General features: G+C 37.6%; 1 protein-coding gene across 1 annotated transcript; it reads left to right on the top strand.

Annotated features, from left to right (window-relative positions):
* Positions 1 to 30: 30 nt before the first annotated feature.
* On the top strand, positions 31 to 22,710 carry LOC124451461. Its single transcript, XM_047002091.1, has 14 exons — positions 31 to 972; positions 1,509 to 3,192; positions 3,752 to 9,709; positions 10,360 to 11,864; positions 12,356 to 12,986; positions 13,175 to 13,711; positions 13,994 to 14,174; positions 14,797 to 15,122; positions 15,196 to 18,137; positions 18,431 to 18,937; positions 19,474 to 19,691; positions 19,839 to 19,993; positions 20,369 to 20,855; positions 22,456 to 22,710. The coding sequence occupies exons 1-14, from the start codon at positions 463 to 465 to the stop codon at positions 22,544 to 22,546; spliced, it is 15,732 nt and encodes a 5,243-aa protein (XP_046858047.1). The 5' UTR covers positions 31 to 462; the 3' UTR covers positions 22,547 to 22,710.
* Positions 22,711 to 23,237: the final 527 nt, after the last annotated feature.

Raw genomic sequence — 23,237 nt, 5'->3', positions numbered from 1 at the left:
TTGTCGTTAGTGAAAACTGACAATCGTGTATTTGGTGTTGTGCGTAATGTTTTCGATGTTGTAAACAAAGTGATCACACATCTTAAAGAATTCCCAAAGTACGCGCAAAAAGCTAAAGAATTTTCCAGCACAATTAGAATGTTTTCAACTAATGTAAGTTATTGGGAAACACAACTGGGAAAATTGGACATTCGAGAACAGTTTAAACTGAAATTTGATGAAAAGTTGAAAAGCGTTTGCAATAAGTTTCGTTCATTGTTAACTGAGAGCGCCCAGCGAGTCTACGGTGATAAGGGAAGCGTTATAAAATCTCTCCGTGCATTCATTACAAGAGAAACCGATACATTCATAACACAATCTGTAGCGAAGCTAAGTGTAATAAAACAGCCGATGGAAAAAGCAAGAGAAGATGCCAATGAAATGTTGGAAATAATTGCTTTGATTTGAGCAACGTTGCTTAAAATGAGACCCTTCTCCGAAAATTTTACGCCGATACTTACAGCAATCAAACGTTTGCCAAGTTGCAAAGATATGCGGTCTATATTTGGTGAATTGTCAACGCACTGCGGAAAACAAATTATTTCATTTGGTCAATCAGCGTACAATGAATTCTCTAAGGTGTATGCAAACATTGAAGCATTTCTTCAACTAATGCCAGAAAACTTGGAGGAATTGAGTTTACAAAAATGTCTTCCAGGTGGAACATGTTTATCAGACGCACTTAAAAGTCAAGCTCGTGAAGTATTCAATGAGATGAAAACACTGAAAAACAGTTTTGGTATTTTTCATAACGTCACGGATAAGATAGAAACATGCAAAAAGAAAGTGGAAGCTATTTACAGTGTCATTACGAACGTGAAAAACATTTCGAATTTGATTGAAGAATTTTCCTTGAAAGACGACACTCGACTAATTGAAGAATTATCTTCAACATTAAGAGGCAAAATTTCTCATGCTGACGAAGGTGTAAAAGTAAGTTTTAAACTTATAATACAGAAATCACGCGAAAGTGCTTAAAGTGTTAAACCAAACTCTCTACAGTCCATATCCGATTTTCATGACATAGCTGATGAAACGCTATTGAAAATAAACACGTTTCATTGAAAAATCCGATTTGTCTGAAGTTTCAAATAAATAAGTTATGCCATTTTCCCTCTATGATTAAACTCTGTACTAGATTCCTTTCTTTCCTATTGACAATATGCAGCGACCGAAATCCTGTCTACATATATAGTTACGATAAAAACTCACGAAAAAAGTAAATCGGAAAGAAACCCATGCAGATGAAGTATAAACCAACTTTTTGCTCTTTCTGATAACAACATACAGGATCTGCTGTCATAGAAAGTCTAAGTCTAGGTCTACCGTGACGTCATGGTTACTAAATCAAGCTAAAGCATGATGTATAAAAAGAACTTAGGTTAATTATCCTTTAAATTTCGTCAATAACTAGCGCATGATTGCTTTGTTTTTTGGGAGAAATGATTTTTTCATTATGTTATATACAGGTTAAACGACGTTCCGCCGCAAACGTTCCAAAGACAATTTCCGACTACGTAAGAAAAGTCAACAAGACTGAAGAAGCAATCCAATCTTTGGTTGATAATGTCATCAGTCCAATGAAAACATTCTACACCGATAATATTGAGCCTTTTAACAAAAAACTTCAGCGCATCCTTAAAACGTTGAACAATTATAATAAGTTAGTGATAAAATCTCAAGATATAAGCCAAATTCTCAACCTGCAGCCATCGCTTCATACTTTAGTCAATAATATAATTACCTTCATCAAAAACGCTCAAAATGCTGTCGGCAAAATTTTGGATCCAATTCTCGACGTTCTTTCCAAAACTGGCGATTTTACCAGTATCTTTGATAGTAAACTTAGTCATTATGGGACAAAGATTATAGAAGCGTCAAAAAAATTAGACGACCTACTTAAAAAAGTCACATCTTTCCTAAACTCAATACAACTGCGTCAAAAGGGACTTTCAAGTGCCAGTTACAAATCTTGGGACCAATACACGCATTGTTCTTCAGATGTTTGTTTGCGATTGATACGTCGATCTTCCAAACCCTACCTTAATCTGATATTTCCACTTAAGTTTCCTCATTTGGACGACCTGTCCTCCACATCCTTAGCAAACAACGGTAAATGGCCAGTCCCCGGACTATTTGATGATTACAAAATTCGCAGCATCGAGCAGTTGTCCAGCAATGAGATGATACTTGGAATGAAAGGAGTTGGAGTTAATACGGGAAAAGCGTCGCTGTTAGTTGTGGTCAGGATCCAGTCTTCACAGACTGAGATACTTAAAATCATTCAGATCAAGAAAGACGGAAAACCATTTCCAATAAGCATGGGTGGCATAGTTATTCTCAAATCAACTTTAATATGGATCGCACACGACGATGGTCTCTACGCAGTAAAATTGTCTGATGTCCGGGCTAGCATGGCATCTAAACGTCCAACTACGATTGCTGTCGTCAAAAACAAAGCTGTTCCGTATAAAGTGCAATCTATTTCGCATGACAGCACAGGCATGGAGGTCTGGGTTCTAGAGGGCAAACGATCGTATAGCTACGCTGTTAGCCCATATGGAGATATTTTGAGCGAAATGAAACAATTAACAATACCAGAGCCTGCTCGAGGTTTTACAATAGTTCGACAATATGGAATCAAATACGGATGTCTTGCAAAGTGCGAATTGGTGATTGGTTACCAGTGCCGAATAGAATTTCATAATGTGTCAAATGGTGTTCTTAGCGAGTCTAGTATTTTAAGAGTGGTAAGGACGCCGTCTGGTCTCGAGGCAGTGCAAACAGTTGGTGAAGACAAGGTCATCGCAGCGTTTTCAAGCGCGGTGATATCAGAAAAAGAGAAGATTGAACGAATTGGAGGAGACTTCGAAGATCGCTTTTTTAGAATGTACGTTCCAGTTCTTAAGACTGAGTTTACAATAACCGAGAATTGTCTTTACTTCCAAGTTGCAGGAAATACAATAATTCCACGATCGCGTTTGGTACCATTTGGAAAAAAGAAATGTGGAAATGACCGGAAACGAAGGAGTGCAGACAATATTATTGAAAGGGATATATATACGAAAGAGCTGGCGAGAGTTCGACGAAGTCAACGGCAGACCAATGGCGAAATATCATGCCTGTGGAATCATGACGTTGAGCTGGCCAAAGGTGAGCAGCATGAGTAGTGTTGTCACTTTTTAATATTCTAAATTTTTCATTGGAAAAAATAGAAAATGGACACTTGAAGCAAGATAGCTTTAATCATTTTTCAAAGTTTCTTGGGAGTCGGCTACAACAATCTAAAAAGTTTTGTCGGATCTTTTGCTAAAACATAAAAAAGCACGATGATTGTGAGATGATTTACGAACAATATCCAAATATTGAATTTATAAACTTTTCTAACAACAACTAAGTTGAATACTAGGCAACTATAGCCTCTTTTGTGAAATTGCCGCTTTCGGTCATCATATAGCTGGTTTGGCGTTTTTGTATAAAGCTAACGAGTGCTTATTATATAAAACTAACAAAAACAGAAAGACAAAAGCTGAACACTTTTTTCCACACGACTCATTGAGAAAAATGTTAAAAATTGCTACTGAAATGTAGAAATGATTGCGTGCTTGACAAAACTGACCAAATTATTTATAATAATAAGCTAAATAAGTTATTGACAAACGAGTCTCCAGTGATTTCAATTGCCAAAAATGAACATTTTTTTCTATTATAGACTCATATCCACTTGTACCCGAAGTAAGTTCTACTATCATAGTATTTGGCATACCAATCACATTTTTCTTCAGTTCTACGTTCTTTTACTCTGTAAACACCAGAGTGTCGCTATGTATCCCAGAACGACAGATTCACATTGCTCTTATTCCTGGAGTGTGGTTGACTGTTGAAGCTGGCGCAAAAGTTTCTCTGATTGTTGTAGAAGCAGGTATAACCATAGAAGCAAAAATTCTGCAAACAAAGCTTATTCCAAAGATCATAGTTAGTGTGAAAAAGTGGCCATTAAATGCTTGCCTAGAGCTCAAACTCGACACTAACCCTCTCGCTGTACGTGTATATCCGTGGTTCCGTCTTAGGGCATGCTTTTCATTCCGTTGGAAAAGCATAGGGTGGGGAATAAAAATTCCAATACCATATATAAGGTGGTGTTCAAGACGCGAGTTAAATGGAATTAGATGGTCAACGTCTTCCATTCACAAACTGCTGTTCAGAAACTGTGGGCAAGATTCTGACAACACTCCACCCGGTATCGGAGTGTGCAAGGCAAAACAGGTTGGACACAAAAAGTACTTTGTTCAATGGCATGGTTTCACCGAGGATAGTAACATTCAAACATACATCGTCACAATTGGCTCATCTGCTGGCTCAGGAGACGACCATTTTTCGAGGGAACACGAGCGTCAAAGCCTTGTTGTCGACAATATTGACATTGCAGAAGGTAGGGCAGTTCATGCCGGAGTACAAGCAGTTAATGGGCATGGTTTAAAAAGTGGCATAGCGAAATGTGAACCATTTCCAGCAACACAAAATCCACCTTTGCTGAACTTTTTAAACGACGGAAACCCCACGTATGACATTGATTACCAAACAGACAATACAACCTTATCGTTATATTTTAGTCTAAAGAAATCATTTCAAAATATCTCAAGTGCTCGCTGGGGAGTCTCGACTAAACCAAGCTGCACACAAGAAGCTGATTTTATTTCACTCCGAGAAACGGGTGGAAGTTTTGATCTCAAAAAGACTGGTCTTGTTCTTCCAACTGGTTCAAAGTACTACGCAAGAGTGATTCTTATCAACAGCTTAGGAATGACTACCATCGCCTGTACAGATGGTGTTACAATAGATATAACTCCTCCTGTACCTCAAAATTTCACGATTGGAAAAGGTGGTGGAAAATTTATACCCTCTACAAGACGAATATTTGGCAAATTTATCCACTTCGTTGATAACGAGAGTCCAATGGCTAAGTACGAGTGGAAACTTGTTGATGAAAGGACCAAAACAGACACCACACAATTTCAAAACATTCCTGTCGAGCAAAATTCGATGCTAATAGAAAGATTGAGCTTAACCTCAGGGGCAAAATACACGGCCGTACTCAAAGGTACCAACGCAGCAGGTCTTCACGCCATCATCAATGTGACTGGAATAATTCCTGATATCACTCGTCCACGTTGCAATGGTAAACCTAGAGATGTACTTGGATTTAATGATATTGAGGATAAAGATTTCGTTTCACAATTTGCAAATCTTACAGCCTTGTTTACTTGCTACGATAATGAAAGCGGTGTGGACAATATCAAAGCTGCCGTTGGCACTTACCCCGGAGGAGACGATATTCATCCGTTCACAGATATAAGACACTTATTCCTAAAAGTTTCAGATTACTCACATACTCGATGGATCTCATTTGTCAACGTCTCTTTGACTGAGCGTGTTAGGTACTATACAACAGTCCGAGTTGAAGACAGAGCAGGCCATAAAACAACTTCCAGCAGCGATGGAGTATTGATCGACACAACAAAGCCCAAAGTTCAATATGAGTATATCAGAGATGGTATTCAAGGTATCGATAAAAAATACAGCAATCAAATTTATACCTTTCCCGCACATTGGGAAAATGCATTTGCAGATTTAGAAAGTGGAATTAGGGAGTATTTTGTGGGACTTGGTTCCAAACCCGGATTGGATGACAAGTCTTCCTTTGTATCACAAAAGTTGGTAACAAAGGCTTGGATTAAAGGCAATAACTTGACAAATGGAGTGAAATACTTTGTAACGGTCATTGCATGTAATCAAGTGGGAATGTGCATAAATGGTAGTAGCGATGGAGCAATGGTAGACTTTGTTAAACCGCATATCGGCCTGGTCACACCAGGTCATGATGGACCACCTCTAAGTATAACTTGGATAAGCCAATCAGCGTGGGCTCGATGGGAATGGTGTCCAATGGACAAGCAAAAGCAACCTGATCTGCTTAACATGTGTGATAGGAACAGCTTCTATGACTCACATTCAGGAATACGACGGTTTGGTATGACTGTGTTATCATATGATACTGCTAGTCAAGTAGGTGATGTGAAAATAGTCGGACGCGTTCAAATTGCTGGTATTCACGTCAAACTATCTAACGGCGTGTTTTCTGTAGTTGTCGAGGCTCAAGACAGGGCTGGAATTAAAGCCAGCGCTCTTTCCAAAGCTTTTGTAGTTGACAGTACCCCACCAACTATTACCAAACTCTATCATGGCGTCCAAAATATGGCAGTCGCATATACATCCACAAAGGAATACGCCTTTAAAGCTTTCTTTGAAATTAGTGAAGACCTATCAAGTATCCACTCCTACAGCGTTGGTGTCTCAACAATTCCTAAAGCTGACGACATAATAAAATTTCAGAAATATTACGTCCCAGTGGGATTAAATACAATTCTCGTGAATTGGACGGCACTGGCTCCAATAACTTTAATATATCAATATCGTTATTACATAACGGTCAAAGCAACCAATAAAGCTGGACTGCTTTCGATTGCTTCATCACAGCCATTATTATTTGACAACAAACCACCCTTCATAACACGTGTAATAGACGGATGGGGAATAAGGGACTCTCAATTTCATCCGTTTCCAAACACATACCGTATACATTGGACAAAGCCATTGGACGTTTCTGGAACACAGCAAATCGACGTTTGTTTGAGTTCGAAAAAATATGACCACCTTTGTAATCTGTTTCCAACAGTTAAAATATTGCCAAAAGCAAATGCATACATCTTTGGGAATGTCTCATTCAGGTCTGGCCAGCAAGTGTTTGCGCTTGTAAAATTTACAGATAAAGCAGGTAATTATGAAAGCTTTTGGAGTGATGGTGCGCTGGTTGATACCACCAAACCTATCGCCGGCAAAGTGAACGATGGAAAATGGGGGGCTGACATAAGATATCAACGTGAAATAAATATTCTTCATTCAACTTGGTCAGGATTCCATGAAAATGAAAGCTTCATTCATCACTACGAATTAGGATTTGGTACTTCGCCCAACAAGACAGACATTCAGCCATTCACAAGTGTTGGTTTGTCCACTTCGGCAGCGTCAGCAAACCTTCAGGTTTCAAGGCTTACTAATGGACGGGTATATTTTGCACATGTTGTGGCATACAATATCCTTGGAATAAGGAGTGACATAGCAGTTTCCGATGGAGTTTTGATAGAGGCAACGCCACCTGTTTTTGTACTCCCTGTGAAGGACGGATCTATGTTAAGTGTTGACTATCGTTACACAAATAATGTCCATTCGTTGGCATTAAATTGGAAGTGTGAAGATAAAGAAAGCAGTTTAAAGAAAGTTTCAGTTTGCATTGGTTCACAGCCAGGTGAAGAAGATGTCGTTCGCTGTCAGCAAGTTTTACCTTTTCAAAAGGTTATTGCTTTTAATGGCCTCAATCTAATGCAAGGGATGCAATATTTTTCAACAGTTAGATGCACAAACAACGTGGGGATGGAGAATTCCATGTCAAGCAATGGCATAGTGGTAGATCGCTCCCCACCATCATCTCGATACATAAGTGTTGGTGAAAATGCATATCAAAGTTTGAAAAAAGTTGGACTCGGCACATGGGTAAACATACGTTGGAAGTTTGTTGATTTTGAAAGCAACATTTTTAAGTACAATGTTTCCATCTTAAAAAATGAAAGTACGGAGATTGTAGCAGGCCCTTGGTCATTTGACGGAAATCAAACATCTGAACAGTTCTTGTTAAACATGAGTGGTATACGGAACGGAAAACATTATGTTGTGTCGGTTACAGCTCAAAATGGCGCTGGTCTTACATCTAAAGCAACTAGCATCAGTTTTGTTGTCGATGCAACATCTCCCATTTGCAGTGACGTGTATCATTCTACTGTGGATAGTGAGAAAACCAGTTTTAGTAGCTACACAGAAAAACTGGTTCTTCACGGAAACTGTAGCGACTTCGAGACGGGAATATTAAGTTACGAATTTGCAATTCAAGAACGTTTGACGTCTACTTATGTCGTTCCATTCTATCGCATAAAAGTACGCGATACTTCGTCATTGTTTGTTGTTGATGGACTCGGTAAATACCCTGTGACACTTCGAAATGACGGCCAATACATTGTTGGACTTCGCGTGGCGAACAATGTTAATTTAACAAGCGTTTATTGGTCTGATGCTGTTGTCATTGACACGACGGAACCAAAATTTCGCCTAATACGATATTCATACCGTGGTCACGAAAATGTATTTCAGGTGGTTTGGGAGCTTTTTGATAAAGAAAGTAACATCAAAAATAATGAATGGGCTTTAAGTGCTGTAACTAATTCTGAGAATGCACTACGTTTCCATAAAGTTCATGGAAATATTTCGGAAATTACAATTTCTAATGCGTTCTTCAGTCCGGGAAAAATGTACCGCATTCATTTCAGAGCAACCAATCATGCAGGATTAACGACGTCGTTCGGGTCAACTGGTGTTTTTGCAGATTTATCTCCACCTTCAGCTGGTCGGGTGATCGCAGACTTTGTTCTCCCAGAGGCGTACGATGGTAATTCGTTCATGAGCGAAGGTGCGTCGTTCATGGTGAAATGGAGTGGATACATCGATATGGAGAGCGGCATAGCATCATATAAATGGGCCATCGGTTTGAATCTCGAAGAAACTCTTCGTGCAGAAGAGAACCACTACACAAATGTTTTGTTTGAAAGCTCTTTAAATAGTGTCGAAATTGCAAACCAAACAATACATTCAAATACAACTTACTATGTTTGTATTAGAGTCACAAATGAGGCTGGACTTTCCGTTACGAATTGTTCAAATGGAGTTTACGTGAAGTTAGGGAAATTGACTGCTGGAGCAGTATATGACGGACCTCTTCAAAGAGACATCGATTTTCAATTGGATGATAAAGCAATGTGGACTCAATGGTCAGGATTTGAGGATCCAGTGTATGGTCTTCTGGGTTATTCATGGTGTTATGGAGAAGCTACTTACGAGGAAAACGAAACATTTTCATGTGCAATACCGTTGCAGTCAGTTGAGCCACCTCTCAGGAGATCTGCCCACCAATTTCATGGAATTACATTAATGGATGGAAAGCATTACAGCGTAAAAGTCAAAGCAGTTAATCGAGTAAACAAAAGTGTTGAGGCAATTTCTAATGGCGTAACAGTCGATAGAACTCCACCAGATCCAGGCACACTATTGATTGGTGGTAAGCAAGCAACTAAAACTATGTATATCAAAGAAACGATTGCACCAACCATAACATGGACAATGGGTGACAAGGAAAGTGCGATGAAGAAGTATTATATCGGAGTGGGCACTTTTCCAAATTCAGATAATCTAATGAAATATATAAGTGTTAACGGAAGCACACGCGCTTTAAATCTAGACGATGTCAAATTTCGTGTAGCCCACGGTCTTCAATTTTATATCACACTTGTTGGGATTAATGTCTTGGGACTTAAAGCAAAAATCACTTCGTCTGAAATAATTGTCGATTGGCAACCTCCTTTAGCAAACAAACTTCGGGATGGTGATGGAATGAGCGATCTTGAGTTTCAAACAGATAATACACGTATTGTTGCAAACTGGGATAAATTTGTCGATGCTGAGAGTGGAGTTGTTAAGTATCTTTTCTGCGTTGGAACTGCAGTAGGTAAGTGCGAAATTTGTGGATGAAGTAATACATGGATTCGTAAATAAAGTCTTGTGATTTGAAAAATTAAAGTGACGTATAGTATAGAAATTCTCTACATAAAGTAATGGTATACACGGTGATACCCACAAATTATGATATTATTTAATCTTTATAATTTTTCGCATACACCATGAACCAAATTTAACGTTTCAGCTTCTAGCTTGCTAAACGTTACAACAAAAAAGATAGTGGTCATAACTAAGGCGCACTGGGAAATGCTTTCTTGCTGTATAAACATAAAACAATGCTGCTAAAAACAACCAATCACAGTGTTTGATAGAGTTTACATAATGACACTTTTCAACACTTTTAAAAAATTTGAAAGGCTCGTGCAAAACTATTTTATAGGGAGATCTGTTGTTAAAATCTCGTGGACTTAAAGATAGTCAGTTGTAAATGTAACAAACTGTATCCGCTTGAATCTGAAATTGTATTTTCAAATTTTAAGCTCAATTAGTTGGAACTCTCTTTCCATCAAGTTGGTTGCTTTTATTAACTGACAACTTTTGCTTTACGCACTGATAGGCTTTTAATTTTTACTGTTTCATCGGTCCCATACTTGAAAATTCACTTGCGACGTAGATGACCTTATAGCATTTTTCTTACAGAAATGTGCGACGTTTTGAACAAGACTTCAGCTAATTCCAGCTTAATCGCTGAAGCATCAGTAGCCTTGGAGCACTCTTATACCTATTTTGTCACTGTAACAGCAGTTAATGGCGCTGGCTTATCAACAATTATTTCTACAGATGGAGTAACAATTGACCGAACAGCACCAGTTGTTCAAGGATTTTCTATACTATCTTCAATAAAGTCAAATGAGAATACAAGTAATAGTCTCGGCCACTTGAGAATTTCACATATTTCTACACGCAAACATGATATAACTGCAACATGGGACTACATCGGTGACGATGAGAGCAACATTAAACACATATCTGTTTGTGCGGGCAAGAGAAATGAAACGTGTGATTTAAGGGAATGGCAAAGATGTGGAACACAAGCCTCTTCATGCATCCTGCACTTTCCCACAAATCTTAGACCAGGTGACCTTTTTGTGCTTAGGCTTTCGGTAAAGAATGGTGCGGGCCTAATGACTTTCGCACAAACAGGGAAGGTCCTCGTGGACACAAGCTCACCAAATGTAGGAACCATTCAAATTAATGGACAAGTAAACGGGCGAAATAACGTTATACTGTTGCAGCACGGGCAACCAATACGTGTTTCTTGGCAAGGATTTGAAGATGCTGAAACAAACATTCGTGAGTACCAATGGAAAGTATGTTATGCAGCACAGACAGACTCTTGTCTTAACAATTTTGTGAACGTCGATTTAAGAACAAGTATAACTTTTAATGACACCGGAATCGAGCATGGAGTAGAGTACCGTATAGTAGTGAAAGCTGCGAACTTTGCTGGATTGGAGACCAAATCATTTTCAAATTCATTTATTCTTGATAAAACTCCACCTGACATAGGGAAGATTACCACCATCAGTAGGAATGGCTATCAAAGTTCTCCTTCTCAAATATCTGTAGCATGGAATGGCTTTTACGATGCAGAAAGTGGAATTTCTCGCTATGAGGTCTGTGTTGGTACAATGGAAGGAGTATGTGATGTTTCTGCTTATCGAAGCGTTGGTTTGAGCACTGCGACCGTTGTTCGTAACTTAAATCTTACTCAAAATGCGACTTATTTCACCACAGTGCAAGTCACTAATGGTGCAGGTCAAACCAGTTTTTCCTCGGCAAGTGGCACGACTATAGACCAGACTCCGCCAGTTGGAGGTTCTACACCACGAGATGGCAGCAATGGTGATCAAGCTGTGACATTAAAAGGCATTTACATCGAATATAACTGGGACGAGTTTAGTGATCCAGAATCAGGAATTTGGAAGTACGTCATTTGCGCTGGATCAGTTGAAGGAGCTTGCGATTTGTCGTTGAAAGTGACAGTTGTAGACGTGCTTAAGGCAAGTTTACGCATTGGACCAGATGTTAGTTCCGGCACAAAAGCCTATTCAACTTTATGGGTCTACAACAATGCTGGTGGAGTGGTTGAGCGATACTCGAATGGAGTACTGCTAGATGGAACACCACCTGAAAATGGAAATGTAAGAATGAAATCTCACTCATTTAATCGATATTTACCATGCAATATGATTAATTTCAAGTTAGATTTTATTGATTTATGAATTGCACTTTCTGCAGACATTTTACGTTTGTTTGGTTTCATTTGAAAGCTTTTAGCCATAATCTCTTAAATGTTCCCGGCAAGGAAATATTTGCAATTTCGCATTTCGACCAAATCAATTTTTCAGTACTTCTACTTTTACACTTTGACGCTGCAGAAAATTATGTCTATTACCCTTTTAAATGTTTTGTGAAAAGGAGGTGCTTGGCAAATTATTTAGACATAATGAAAAGTTTCGAACCATTTAAATAAATATATTTCTTTTGCAAAGCACTAAACTTTGAAATTCTGTTAGGTGCAATTTTTCCACTATTTTTATCACATTTACCATAAACATCTTTAAAGAAAGATAAGAACAAGTATATGAACATGGATTCATTTTATATTGAATAAACGATCTCTTTGTTTAAGGTTAAAATTACATCTCCAAGCGTTTTGATAAACAACGTAATCCATTTATCCAATCTGAAAAACCTGTGTACGTCCTGGCATTCGTTTACTGATTTGGAGACAAAGATAGTAAGCTATCATTTTTCATTATGCTTGTATGCAAACCAGCAAAATTGCAGCGTAAAGCGACAAAGTGTGAACAATCAAACGTCTTTGTGCATTGAAAATCCACCAATGATTGAAGGACAGAAGTACATCATTCAGATCCTAGCAACAAACGAAGTTGGTCTTGTGTCTACTGCTGCGTCGAAGCCATTCACACTTGACAATAGTCCTCCCGACATTGGTGTAATTACTGTATCAAACACAATCGGTAAGCAGTTTGATTTTATCTCGACGAGCTTATTAACGGAATGGAATGGTTTCATTGATCGCGAGAGTGGTATAAAAGAATATCGTGTTTGTGTTGGAACCGAACCTGGGTTGTGTAATATCACAAACAATGCGACCGTGGGAAATGTCTTTCATCATACATGGTACAATCTTAGTTTACTCAACTCTGAAGATTATTTTGTCTCAATATGGAGCATCAATAATGCTGGCCTGTCCTCCGATTATATTTCCTCCGAGCCCTTCTCCGTTGACACAACAGGTTAGTGCTGATTGAGATTCCCTGGTGATCAATTTTCCATTATCGAACAATCGGCAAAAGATTAGCTTTATGATTTACTATTAATATTTGATATTAATGTATTATGAGATTTTATTGCGTTCAATTCTCTTCGTGGATTAAAAAACATTTTGATCAAAAATGCAATTGTCAGTTTTTTTCCTGTTTAGCTCCACTGTCTGTTGAAATTTTTGATGGCTCAACTCAGCTTCGAGACATTGATTACCAACAAAATAAGGATCAACTATTTGCCACATGGTCAAAGCTTGAAGATCCTGATAGCGACATAGTTTCGGTTAGCTGGTGTGTAAGCACATCGTTTGACAGATGCGATGTCATACAAAAAACAAGTATTCCGGTCTCCTCGACAAAGCTAACCGCGTTTCTTCCTCAAAAAGCTCATGACGGAATAACGTATTATGTATCATTGACTGCAATAAATGGAGCAGGATTAAGCACTACAACGATATCTGATGGAGTCTCAATTGATAGTAAGGCTCCTACTGCCGGGATCGTTGTCGCAAGTCAAAATGGTAAATTAAGATATCAAAACGGAAATGAAGATATTCGTGTTCACTGGTTTGGATTTAAAGACAATCAAAGCAGTATTCAATCTTACGAATTTTCTCTATGCGAGGGACTGAACCGATCATCTTGTCTATTGGAAGGTACGGGAGCTGGAACGGAAACAAATGTAACATTGAGGGGTGAGTTGCTGCCAAATATATTTTTGGTCATTCGATGATTTTGATCAAGAAGTTTAGCGTTTTACGTTTTTTCAACAGCCAAAGCACATTGTATAACTTCTACTTTCTATCAACCAACCACTGTCCAATTTACCAGACCCTACCATATGAGAAAGAATTGTGCATTATTGTCCCATAAGCAGCACAGTTTCTGATGAAAAATGCATAAATAATTAGAAAAGTATGATGTATGTAAGATCGCTAAAGAGCATTTTTTGTTTATTTTCAAATTTTACAATCCAGTTGATATGCTCGATCTGAATCATGGAATGGAATATGTTGTCATAGTTCGCGCAACCGACGTCGTTGGTTTGAACGTTGAAACTTTATCGAACAAATTCCTGATCGACAATACCAATCCTGTTGCTGGTACAATCTTAACTTCTGGTCCATTCTTCAATAAAACAGCGCTAATCGCAGCGAGGTAACTATCAGATATAATTTGGTTTGACTGGAGTTTGTAAATAACAACAAAGCATATTTTATTTATGTCAAGTCATGAGAGTCTAATAATCTAAGGCCTGTTTTATAAGGCGCATTTTACATGAGTCGAATGGATTCAAAACAAAAGATAATGAGCAATTTTATCTCATTTTATTTTGTCTCTAATGCATTGGACGCATGTAAATGCGACGTATAAAACAGGCCTAAATTTATCTTCAGAGAAACAAAACACCTGGGAAGATCCAATTGTCCTGAATGCAAATATTTATTAACTTCACATTTCTATGTAACAAGTACGTTATGTGGATAACGTAAAAAAATTTGAAACGTAGCATACATCAGCAACAGTGAATTCATCAAATTGTTTTGTCGTATGTCTATAATGATGATAAATAAATCATTTCCCTTTAAATTTCCTTCTTGGTAGAGCAATACAATGATTTCTGCCATATTGAACCAAACTTGCACGAGCAAGAGTTCGTAGAAACCTCCCAAAACTGACGTAGCTAATACATCCTATTATATTTTTATGGTTGTTGATCCAAAACAATTTATATTGATATTCGTCAATTTGAGACACCAAGATGTTTTGAAATGTTTAGATGGCTGGCTTTCTACGATCCTGAATCTGGTATATCTTACTACGAGATTTGTCTTGGCACAGCACCAGACGATTGCAATGTCATCGATTTTAGGAATGTTGGTTTGAACACAACGTACATGTTTAACGGCTTAAACTTGCAGCAGAACGAAAAATATTACGTGACAGTGAAAGCAATTAATTTGGCGGGCTTATCATCGGAAGCTTCTTCGCTAGCTATCACAGTCGATAGAACTCCACCAAAAGAAGCTGACAATGGAAAAAGATGGAGCTCTGGCGACATTTGTACAGATGCAGTTCAAGGCTGTGTACATAATATTTCATCAGGTAAGATAATTTTTCATCAACGAACATTTTACATTATGCCATCTTAACTTCAATGTGGTATTCGTTTTTGTAGCAAAGAAAAACGACCGTTTAGAAATTAACTGTAAAGATGATCTTATCAGAATGAAGTGGTCAAAGTATGAAGATAAGGAAACTGGTCTGACTTCAACTGAATGGTGTCTTGAAACCGTGAACGGCACGTGTGACATTTACGCTTGGCATACAATACCACGCAATACACAAAGCGTTTCTGCAATTGTACCCGATCTCCACACAGCCATTCATGTTCGAGGCGTTGTTCGTTTGCGGAACGGTGTTGGAAAATATACACAGCTAACATCTTCACTTTGCGTTCCCAAGAAAGAGCCTCCTCCTTTGGTAAACATTTCGATGTTTGAAGATTGGAGTAATCCTAGCCTTGTTTCAAACTACCAAAGAAATTCTGATGCAATCTTCGTAAGGTGGTACATTCCTGAAAACAGGTTTTCGAATTTAAGCGTGCATGTTGCTTTAGCAATGCAAAAGAGAAATTCTTTTAATCATACAATAGGAAATAAATGGCGTGGTGAGCCACTTGTCTTTGACTTTGTAGAAGCTCCACGTGGAAAGATCAACATCACCTTCAGTGGTTCTCGATTAGAAACGTACGTGAAATATCATGTTATTGTAAGGGTATGCAACACGGTCGGACTTTGCACAGATTCACATGGGAAACAGTTTCAAATCGTTCCTGACACTCCAAGTCCAATGAAAGTTATTACGAGCAATGGTGCCGAAGGCGAAGAGATAGAACGTTGGCAAAAGTATGTAAGAATACCCAAACTAACACGAAAAATTGCCGACAACACTTTGTTTTTCTCAGATCCGTCCAGTCTCTATCTGAACACGAAACTCGAAGATAACAATAAATCTGCTGTCACCATTAATAATATTCCCGTCACATACGAAGCAAGAGTAAATCGAGTTCTCTTTAACACGAACGAAACTCAAAACGAAACTCTGGTGAGTCAACAAATGTTCAACAATACGCACATATATGGAAATAATGTGGTGTGTTGTTCAAAACAGAACAAGAAGCCGAGATCCGTAAATCCTGACCGCTATTTTATCCCAGTTTCAAAAACTACGTATTTTGGAGTTTCTCTTAGTGTTTTGGACTCTAATACCATTGTTGTCTCGTCTTCAACATATGTATATTTCTTCTCTGTGGATTCTTTCAATATCAAACCTATTTTTAGTATTTCACTCAATGATACGGCAGCACACGACAGTCAGGTGCATTACAAAGCAAAGACGAAAAACGATACCCTCCTGGTGTCATTCGCAAATATTGTTTCTCTTTACAAAAATATTCATGTCGAAACGTTGAACGCTTCGAGCGCCTCCGTCCATCTGACTAATTGTAAATATAGCATGACGTCAATGCCCCGTTATTGTCATGGTGACGACCGATGGTCGACACACAAAAATGTTGGAAGAAAGTTCGAATATGATGGTAAAGGAACAATTATTGTAAGCGGTCAAGATCCACGAAGCAATAGTTGCGTTGTGGCAGTTTTTGTACAAGAAAGTGACGAATGGCATTTACGTCAAGTCATTATAACGGGCGAGAATGTTAGTTTGTCTATTAATCATCAGTATATGGTTGTAGCAAGCACAAAGATATTAATATATACGAAAGCGTCAAATTCATCCTGGAAAATTGATCAAATACTATCTAATAGCTTACGAGAATCTCTGCTTGCCGACAAAACTGTCTATTTAGCCACAAAAGTAGATTTGCTTCTAGTTCTTTCGAAAAATTCTCAGACATTAAACGCATACGAAATATCGACCACACAGAGGAGCACAATTCGGAAATGCAGTTACAAGTTTGCCTCAAAAATCGAGTTGACCGGAAATCTAGATGTTTCCGAAAGCAAAGAGTTCATAATCGCAGTAGGAATGACATACAACAAAAATGCCGGTGTCGTGTTGATTAATTACGATCCTTCTCACGGATGCGCCAAAATTGGTGAAATGACCATCAATGCAAAGTCTAACTTTGCAAACAAACACATACTTCCAACGGTAGCAATTAGCGATACACATTTGTTTCTAGGAACGCCAAATATCAAAACCTGGTCATTAGACGATGTTTCTTCCGGATCTGGACGCCTATATGTTACAACATTTTGTAAACGCAATCACGTGCGCCAGAGACTTTATAATAAACAGCAGAGTGTGCTCATAAAGTGCATCCAGTGCCATTCCGGGTGGAAAGCCTTTTCAGGTTTCGAAGAAGAATGTGTTAATTGCATCAACAGCGTCTGTTCAAATTCGAATAGTGCACATTTTAAGCTGGCAGATGGTGCAAATCATCCACCACATTTCATGTCAAACCACACAATAGTACAAAATGCGTCCATGGATAATTTAACCGTTACTGAATGGGCAACAAGTCTCGAAAATCAGGACTTTTACCTACCAGGCTCTATTCAGAGTTATGTGGTCCGGTTGGCACAGATATTGCCGACAGGAGCAAGAACTGAGTCAGAAACCTTCCCATTCTCAATCGACAACACTTCTCCAGAACCAGGCTCAGTTTTTGATGGACCAGGAAGTGATGCTTCCCAAAATTGTTCAGCAAATACGACTTTAAGCTCAAAACACCAATGCACTAGCAGAAACTTCCTTGACACAGACATAGACTACACGAATGACACATCTGAAATCAGCGCAAGATGGAATGATTTCAAAGATAACGAGAGTAACATTGCAGAACAGTTTTGGTGCATCGGTTCGAGGCCTTTAAGTGACGATTTACTAGCATGCCAAAACGCTACTGACCAATCAAATAAGACCTTTAACGGCCTGTCGCTAAATCATAAAGAAAGCTACTATGTTACTGTTATAGTCTGTAACTACGCTGGATTGTGTACGGCCAAGTCAAGTGACGGAGTGCTGGTTGACACTACACCTCCTGTTATACACAGCGTAATTGACGGACTTGTCGACAATGACATAGACTATCAGGTATGAATAATTTTTTGGTACATGTCTATTGCCATTTTCTTTGTCTTGTCTTTGCGTTGCTAGGACAAGCTCCAGAAACAGGCATCAAACCTCAAGCAGTAGGTTTAATTTGCTACAGCAGCATATGATCAAAAGCAGCACTTGCATTAATTTGTTCTATTTATTCCTAAACAATTACTTGACAATGGACTGTCTGACTTTGTTGCACACTTTTTCATGAAATCATCTACTTAAAACAACACTTACTAACAAGTCTTGTAAATATCGTTTCCTTTACCATTCTTACATCTTAGGTATTTACAAACGCTTTGTTCGGGCAATGGAAATCCAAAGATCCGGAAAGTGGCATCGCTTTTTACGAAATAGGTTGGGGTAGTCAGCCTGGAAAAGACGATGTCTGGGAATTTCAAGAAGTTGGCAACATTTCACTTTGGTACGCATCATTTGAAGATGGAAAACTCAAAAAAGGGCAGAAATTCTTCCTTACAGTGAAAGCTTATAACGGAGCGGGTTTGGAGTCAGAACCTTTGACTTCCAATGGCATTACCGTTGGGAAAAGTGAATACGTTTTCTCTAAGAATGATTCAGGTTTGTTCCTTTTTAACACAATGAATGTGGACGCCAATGAAACTTTGGAAGAAGAAAACGTTGGAAACACATATGGCAGCGTCGAGGTTCCGCCCGGAGCTGTAGAAGATAAAGTGAAATTTCAAATGTACAGTCTCGATGAAAAAGAACTGAAAAATGGCACAGTTGATGACACGACAGTTGTTGACCCTGATAACAGAAAACCATCAAAGGTAAAAACGTGCACGAGAAACATTTTTTGTGGAATTTAAAGCATCTGCAGACAAAACAATGTGTTTTATAAGTGAAATATTACAACTTTTTGGTCTTATTTGGGTTTCAAGTTATTCTCTTGCAGAGCTGAACCGATTATTCTTCCTTATTCTCTTAACTTTTTCATCTTGTATAAACACACATTACACGATCCGATTTGTCGGATCCGATTGTTTCGGATAAGACTTTTCGTTGCTTCTTCAGACAGTCCGATAATTTCCTTGATATTTATACTTGTTTCGATATTTATAGTCGTGTGAGCAGCCATTTGTGTTATCCAGCACATTTATCGATATATTTTTCGTATTTTTGTTCTTGTTTCCAATTTTTTTTCAATTTTGTGTCATTTGAATAGTCGGCTATTTCCATTCGATTTTTTAGATTGACGGATCCGATGATCGGAAGCTCACTTTATGTGTTCAAACGATCCGTTTTTTAGGATCCGACAAAATCGGATCTTGTAAACGGGCCTTAAAAGATATCTTCTCTTTTTTAGCATTTCAAACTTGGGGATTATAGTTTTCAAATTAATGCTTACGAGCCAGAAAATAACACGTTAAAGAGCCGTTATCAGTTCAAAAAACCGATAACGATCACTTTGGTTTATGATGTTGATCAAATGCTCAAAAAGAATCGAAAGGTTGTGACAGATGAAGTAACGAGCAAAGATATCGATCCTGTTTTACTACTCTGGGATAAAGAGAATCAAACATGGTATGAGGATATTTTCAGTAGAAAAATTTTGGATAAAAGAGCATGAAAACGTTGATAAGGCTGTCGACTTTCCTTCCAAATTACAACAGCACGATATTTATTAAAATATGCAACAGACGATTAATCATCAACGTACGATTACTATAGGTTCGATGCAGCAAAAACATGCCCGGAGCCATGGAGTTCGGTGGACAAGATCAAGAAGACCTTGAAAGTGAAAATTTGCCATCTCACACAGTTTGCATTATTTTGGACATTTCAAGCAGAGAATGGAATCGTGGAGTTCAAGAGAGAATTTAACGGTAATGTTCGGCTTATGAATTGTTGGCTGAAGGCGGAAAGTCGACTGATCAAAAATGCAACTTTTGATCAATTAAGGGAGTTTATAAGCTGAGGGGGCTGAAATAACTCAATATAGGATTGATCCGACTTGAAGTAGAGTCAACTATTTAGGTATGCTCAAACTAACTCGTAAACAGTTTATTTAACTCTACTCATGGTGACAAAAATTGGATTGAGGTTTATTTTTAAAGAAATTACAACGTTTAATATGATTTGATGTGAGTAAATGAATTTATTGAAAGTATAATTGAAGAAAAGTGCGATTGCGAGCATTAAGTTTCATTACCACGCAAAACTGTTGAACAACGTTTTTCTTGTTTTTCTCTGATATTTAGGTAGTGATATGCCTTATGGGTACATTGACAAAAACGACAGTGTGATGTACGATCCTAAACTTCATAGTAAACAAATGTTATTACCACTGATGAGACTCAAAGGTTCGACCGGAGATATAAATATATCGTGGAAAGTCGAGTTTCAACAAAGTTCATTCAAAGTATCTCCTGAATTAGGAGAAGTGCTTATGAGGGAAGGCCAGTGGAATTCATCTATGCGACTTCAATTTTACTCCTTACCAGAAAATGAAAAAGACGTCTACATTTTTGTTCATTTGTTTAATATTTCTGGAGGGGCAAGTTTTGGGAACACAACCCGAGTGAAAATCGTGTTTTCTTCCAAATTCTTCGTATCGACGAAAACGAGGACTACAGACAAGAACAACTTGATTTTCAACATCGTCTTACCGTCAGTGGGTGCATGCTTTGGCTTAATCCTCATAATATTGGTAATAGTTATTCTGTACCGACGATGTTTTAGAAGAAGGTATGATATGGTTTAGGGAAGGATCTTTCTCTCTAAAATTATTTACGTTGATTATTTTTAGTTAGACTTTCAAATTGACTTTCATTGACAAAATTCGGAAAAAGTTGATAGAATATTACATTTTGCACCTGTTAACAGGAACCAATAGGACATTTGCACAACTACGATTACCTATCGTTCAAATCCAATAAAAATCGGACAAAGTCCGATTACCTATACCTAAATGATAAGTCAAAATAACTCTCAAATCAGACAAATTGTGCAAAACCCACAAAATAAAAGACCGCACAAATTTTGAACAAGTCTCCGAAAAATACATAAAGCTTAGCTATTCTAAAAAGTATTTCAGCCGATTACTGAAAGAAATATAGCACAAAACACACTACAAAAAACGTCATCTTGTAAACTCAAGATTCGAGTTATTAACAAGAGACAAATCTATGATTTTAATTGAAAGGATATTTACTTTAAAAAAAAGTGGAAATATCGTTTATAAGTTTGTCTTATAAGTATAAATTTTTCTTTTGTCAATATAACACGAATCTTGAGTTTTCAAAGGGATGTTTTTTGGAGTATTTTTCTGTTGTAATAGCTATGCTAATTCCCTTTAGAAAATAGTAAACTTAAAAAATTTGAATTTTTGAAAATACATAAAATTTTAAATTGTTTGGAAGCGATCGCACTTCGTGCACGCGTTCTTGAAACGTAATTTCTCATTTCTCCCAAACTTTTCTGCGTGTTTCTATAACTCCATAGAAACACAGAAAATGTTTTTTTATTTCTAGATAGCATAGAAATGTCTAAGGCAGCATAGAAATGTTAACGATAAAAAGCAAAACTTACGGGGAAAACTTTTCCAGGTCCCAAATCTGTTCAGCCATCTTATTTCAACCTAATAAAAAAGACCACAAAAATGAAAATTAATGCCATTAAAGCAAGGTTTTACGTGGAACAAATGACGAGAAACTTATGCTTTAACTTACATGAGAAAATTTCAATTACGTAAGGCATTAAAAGTTTGGATGTATAATCGAGTAATTATGGCACAGACTAAAGGAATACACACAAAGGCCACTTCACTCCGTAAGTTGGTGCTGGCTGCAGTTACGCATGCTAACATTCCTATAGGTCAAAACAGGCAATTGACTGGCCCGCCATTATGGTAAACAAATGTGTAATAAGATATGCACAAAAGAAAATTCAAAGGAGTGAGCTTTCTGTGTTTCCTGATTCTATGATTATGGACTATTTTGCATTACTGGAAACAATGTTGGTTCTTCACTTCCCCGAAATGACGTACTGTAAGCCCTTGAGGTCACGTGCACACAAACTATATGTCATTGTCACTGCAAACAGTGGAAGTAAACAGAAACTTTAAAACAATTTACACATCCGTGAAAACTATACGGGCTTCCGATACAGGAATCTGAAATCCGGAATAAAAACTTTCAGACCCTACCACTCATCGAAAAAAATACATTGCACTTATGAATTCTGATATTAATATATTCATGTGGAACTATTGCAAACATTGAGAATTATTTGGAGCCTATTAATTATAAATTAAATTAAATTTTTATGTTATCTTTTGAACTTTTAGAGAGACAAGAGGACAGAGTCGACAGGTGGTGGTCATGCATCAGGCTAACCCAATTTATGATGAAACATCCTTCATATCTGCGAAGGAGTGAATATCGCAAACGATTTTTTAAAACTTTAGCTTTTGTATAATCACAATGCCAAAATGGCGTAGGATAATTTTGTAGTTTCTAATATTTGGTTGTACTCAAACATAACCATTCATAACTAAATTGTAATTATTTCAAGAACTATGATTAAAAATCCATTTTTGTCACCTTGTCTATATTTTAACACGAGAATCGCTATTATGAGCATATAACTAATTTAGCAATGAGAATGTGGAGATATGCTAACAAAAACACTGAAATATAGTTACAGGCAGTCATTTCTTCCCTGATTCATGCTTTGAATAGCAGCCTTGTGGATTCAATAAGCGGATACGACTCACTTTGTGATTCTTATCAACAATTTTTAACTTACGAAAAAATTGTCGAAAGCAAGCAGACAGAGCTAAAAATAATTATTAAACAAGGAAGATTTTCTAACAACAAATAAGTTTCCTAACAATATCAAACATTATATTAGATATAAATGTAAGCTCAGCATGCGTTACGTGATGGTTAACGACCACCCTTTATTCAAGGCAGCATAGTACAGAGAAGGTTTGAGAGGAATAATAACCATGGTCCATTCGCATCACATACTTTGTGGTAGTATACTGAAAAAGTTTTCTTTGTCTACTTTGAACGCTTGCCTGTCTACTTATGCGAACTTCTATGTTTATTCTTCGTGCATTTTGCT

The sequence above is a fragment of the Xenia sp. Carnegie-2017 genome, unplaced genomic scaffold, assembly GCF_021976095.1.
Source record: "Xenia sp. Carnegie-2017 unplaced genomic scaffold, XeniaSp_v1 HiC_scaffold_13, whole genome shotgun sequence".
In the NCBI taxonomy this organism is placed as follows: domain Eukaryota; kingdom Metazoa; phylum Cnidaria; class Anthozoa; order Malacalcyonacea; family Xeniidae; genus Xenia; species Xenia sp. Carnegie-2017.
Note: the sequence above shows the minus strand (reverse complement) of the source record. Positions and strands in the feature narration are given on the sequence as shown.

What these genes read in the sequence shown, in the direction of transcription:
- LOC124451461 (XM_047002091.1), top strand. Translation starts at nt 463, where the DNA reads ATGAGACCCTTCTCCGAAAATTTTACGCCGATACTTACAGCAATCAAA. An exon ending in TGACGTTGAGCTGGCCAAAG is followed by an intron (nt 3,193 to 3,751) that starts GTGAGCAGCATG and finishes TTTCTATTATAG; the next exon opens with ACTCATATCCACTTGTACCC. An exon ending in CTTCTCCGTTGACACAACAG is followed by an intron (nt 12,987 to 13,174) that starts GTTAGTGCTGAT and finishes TTTCCTGTTTAG; the next exon opens with CTCCACTGTCTGTTGAAATT.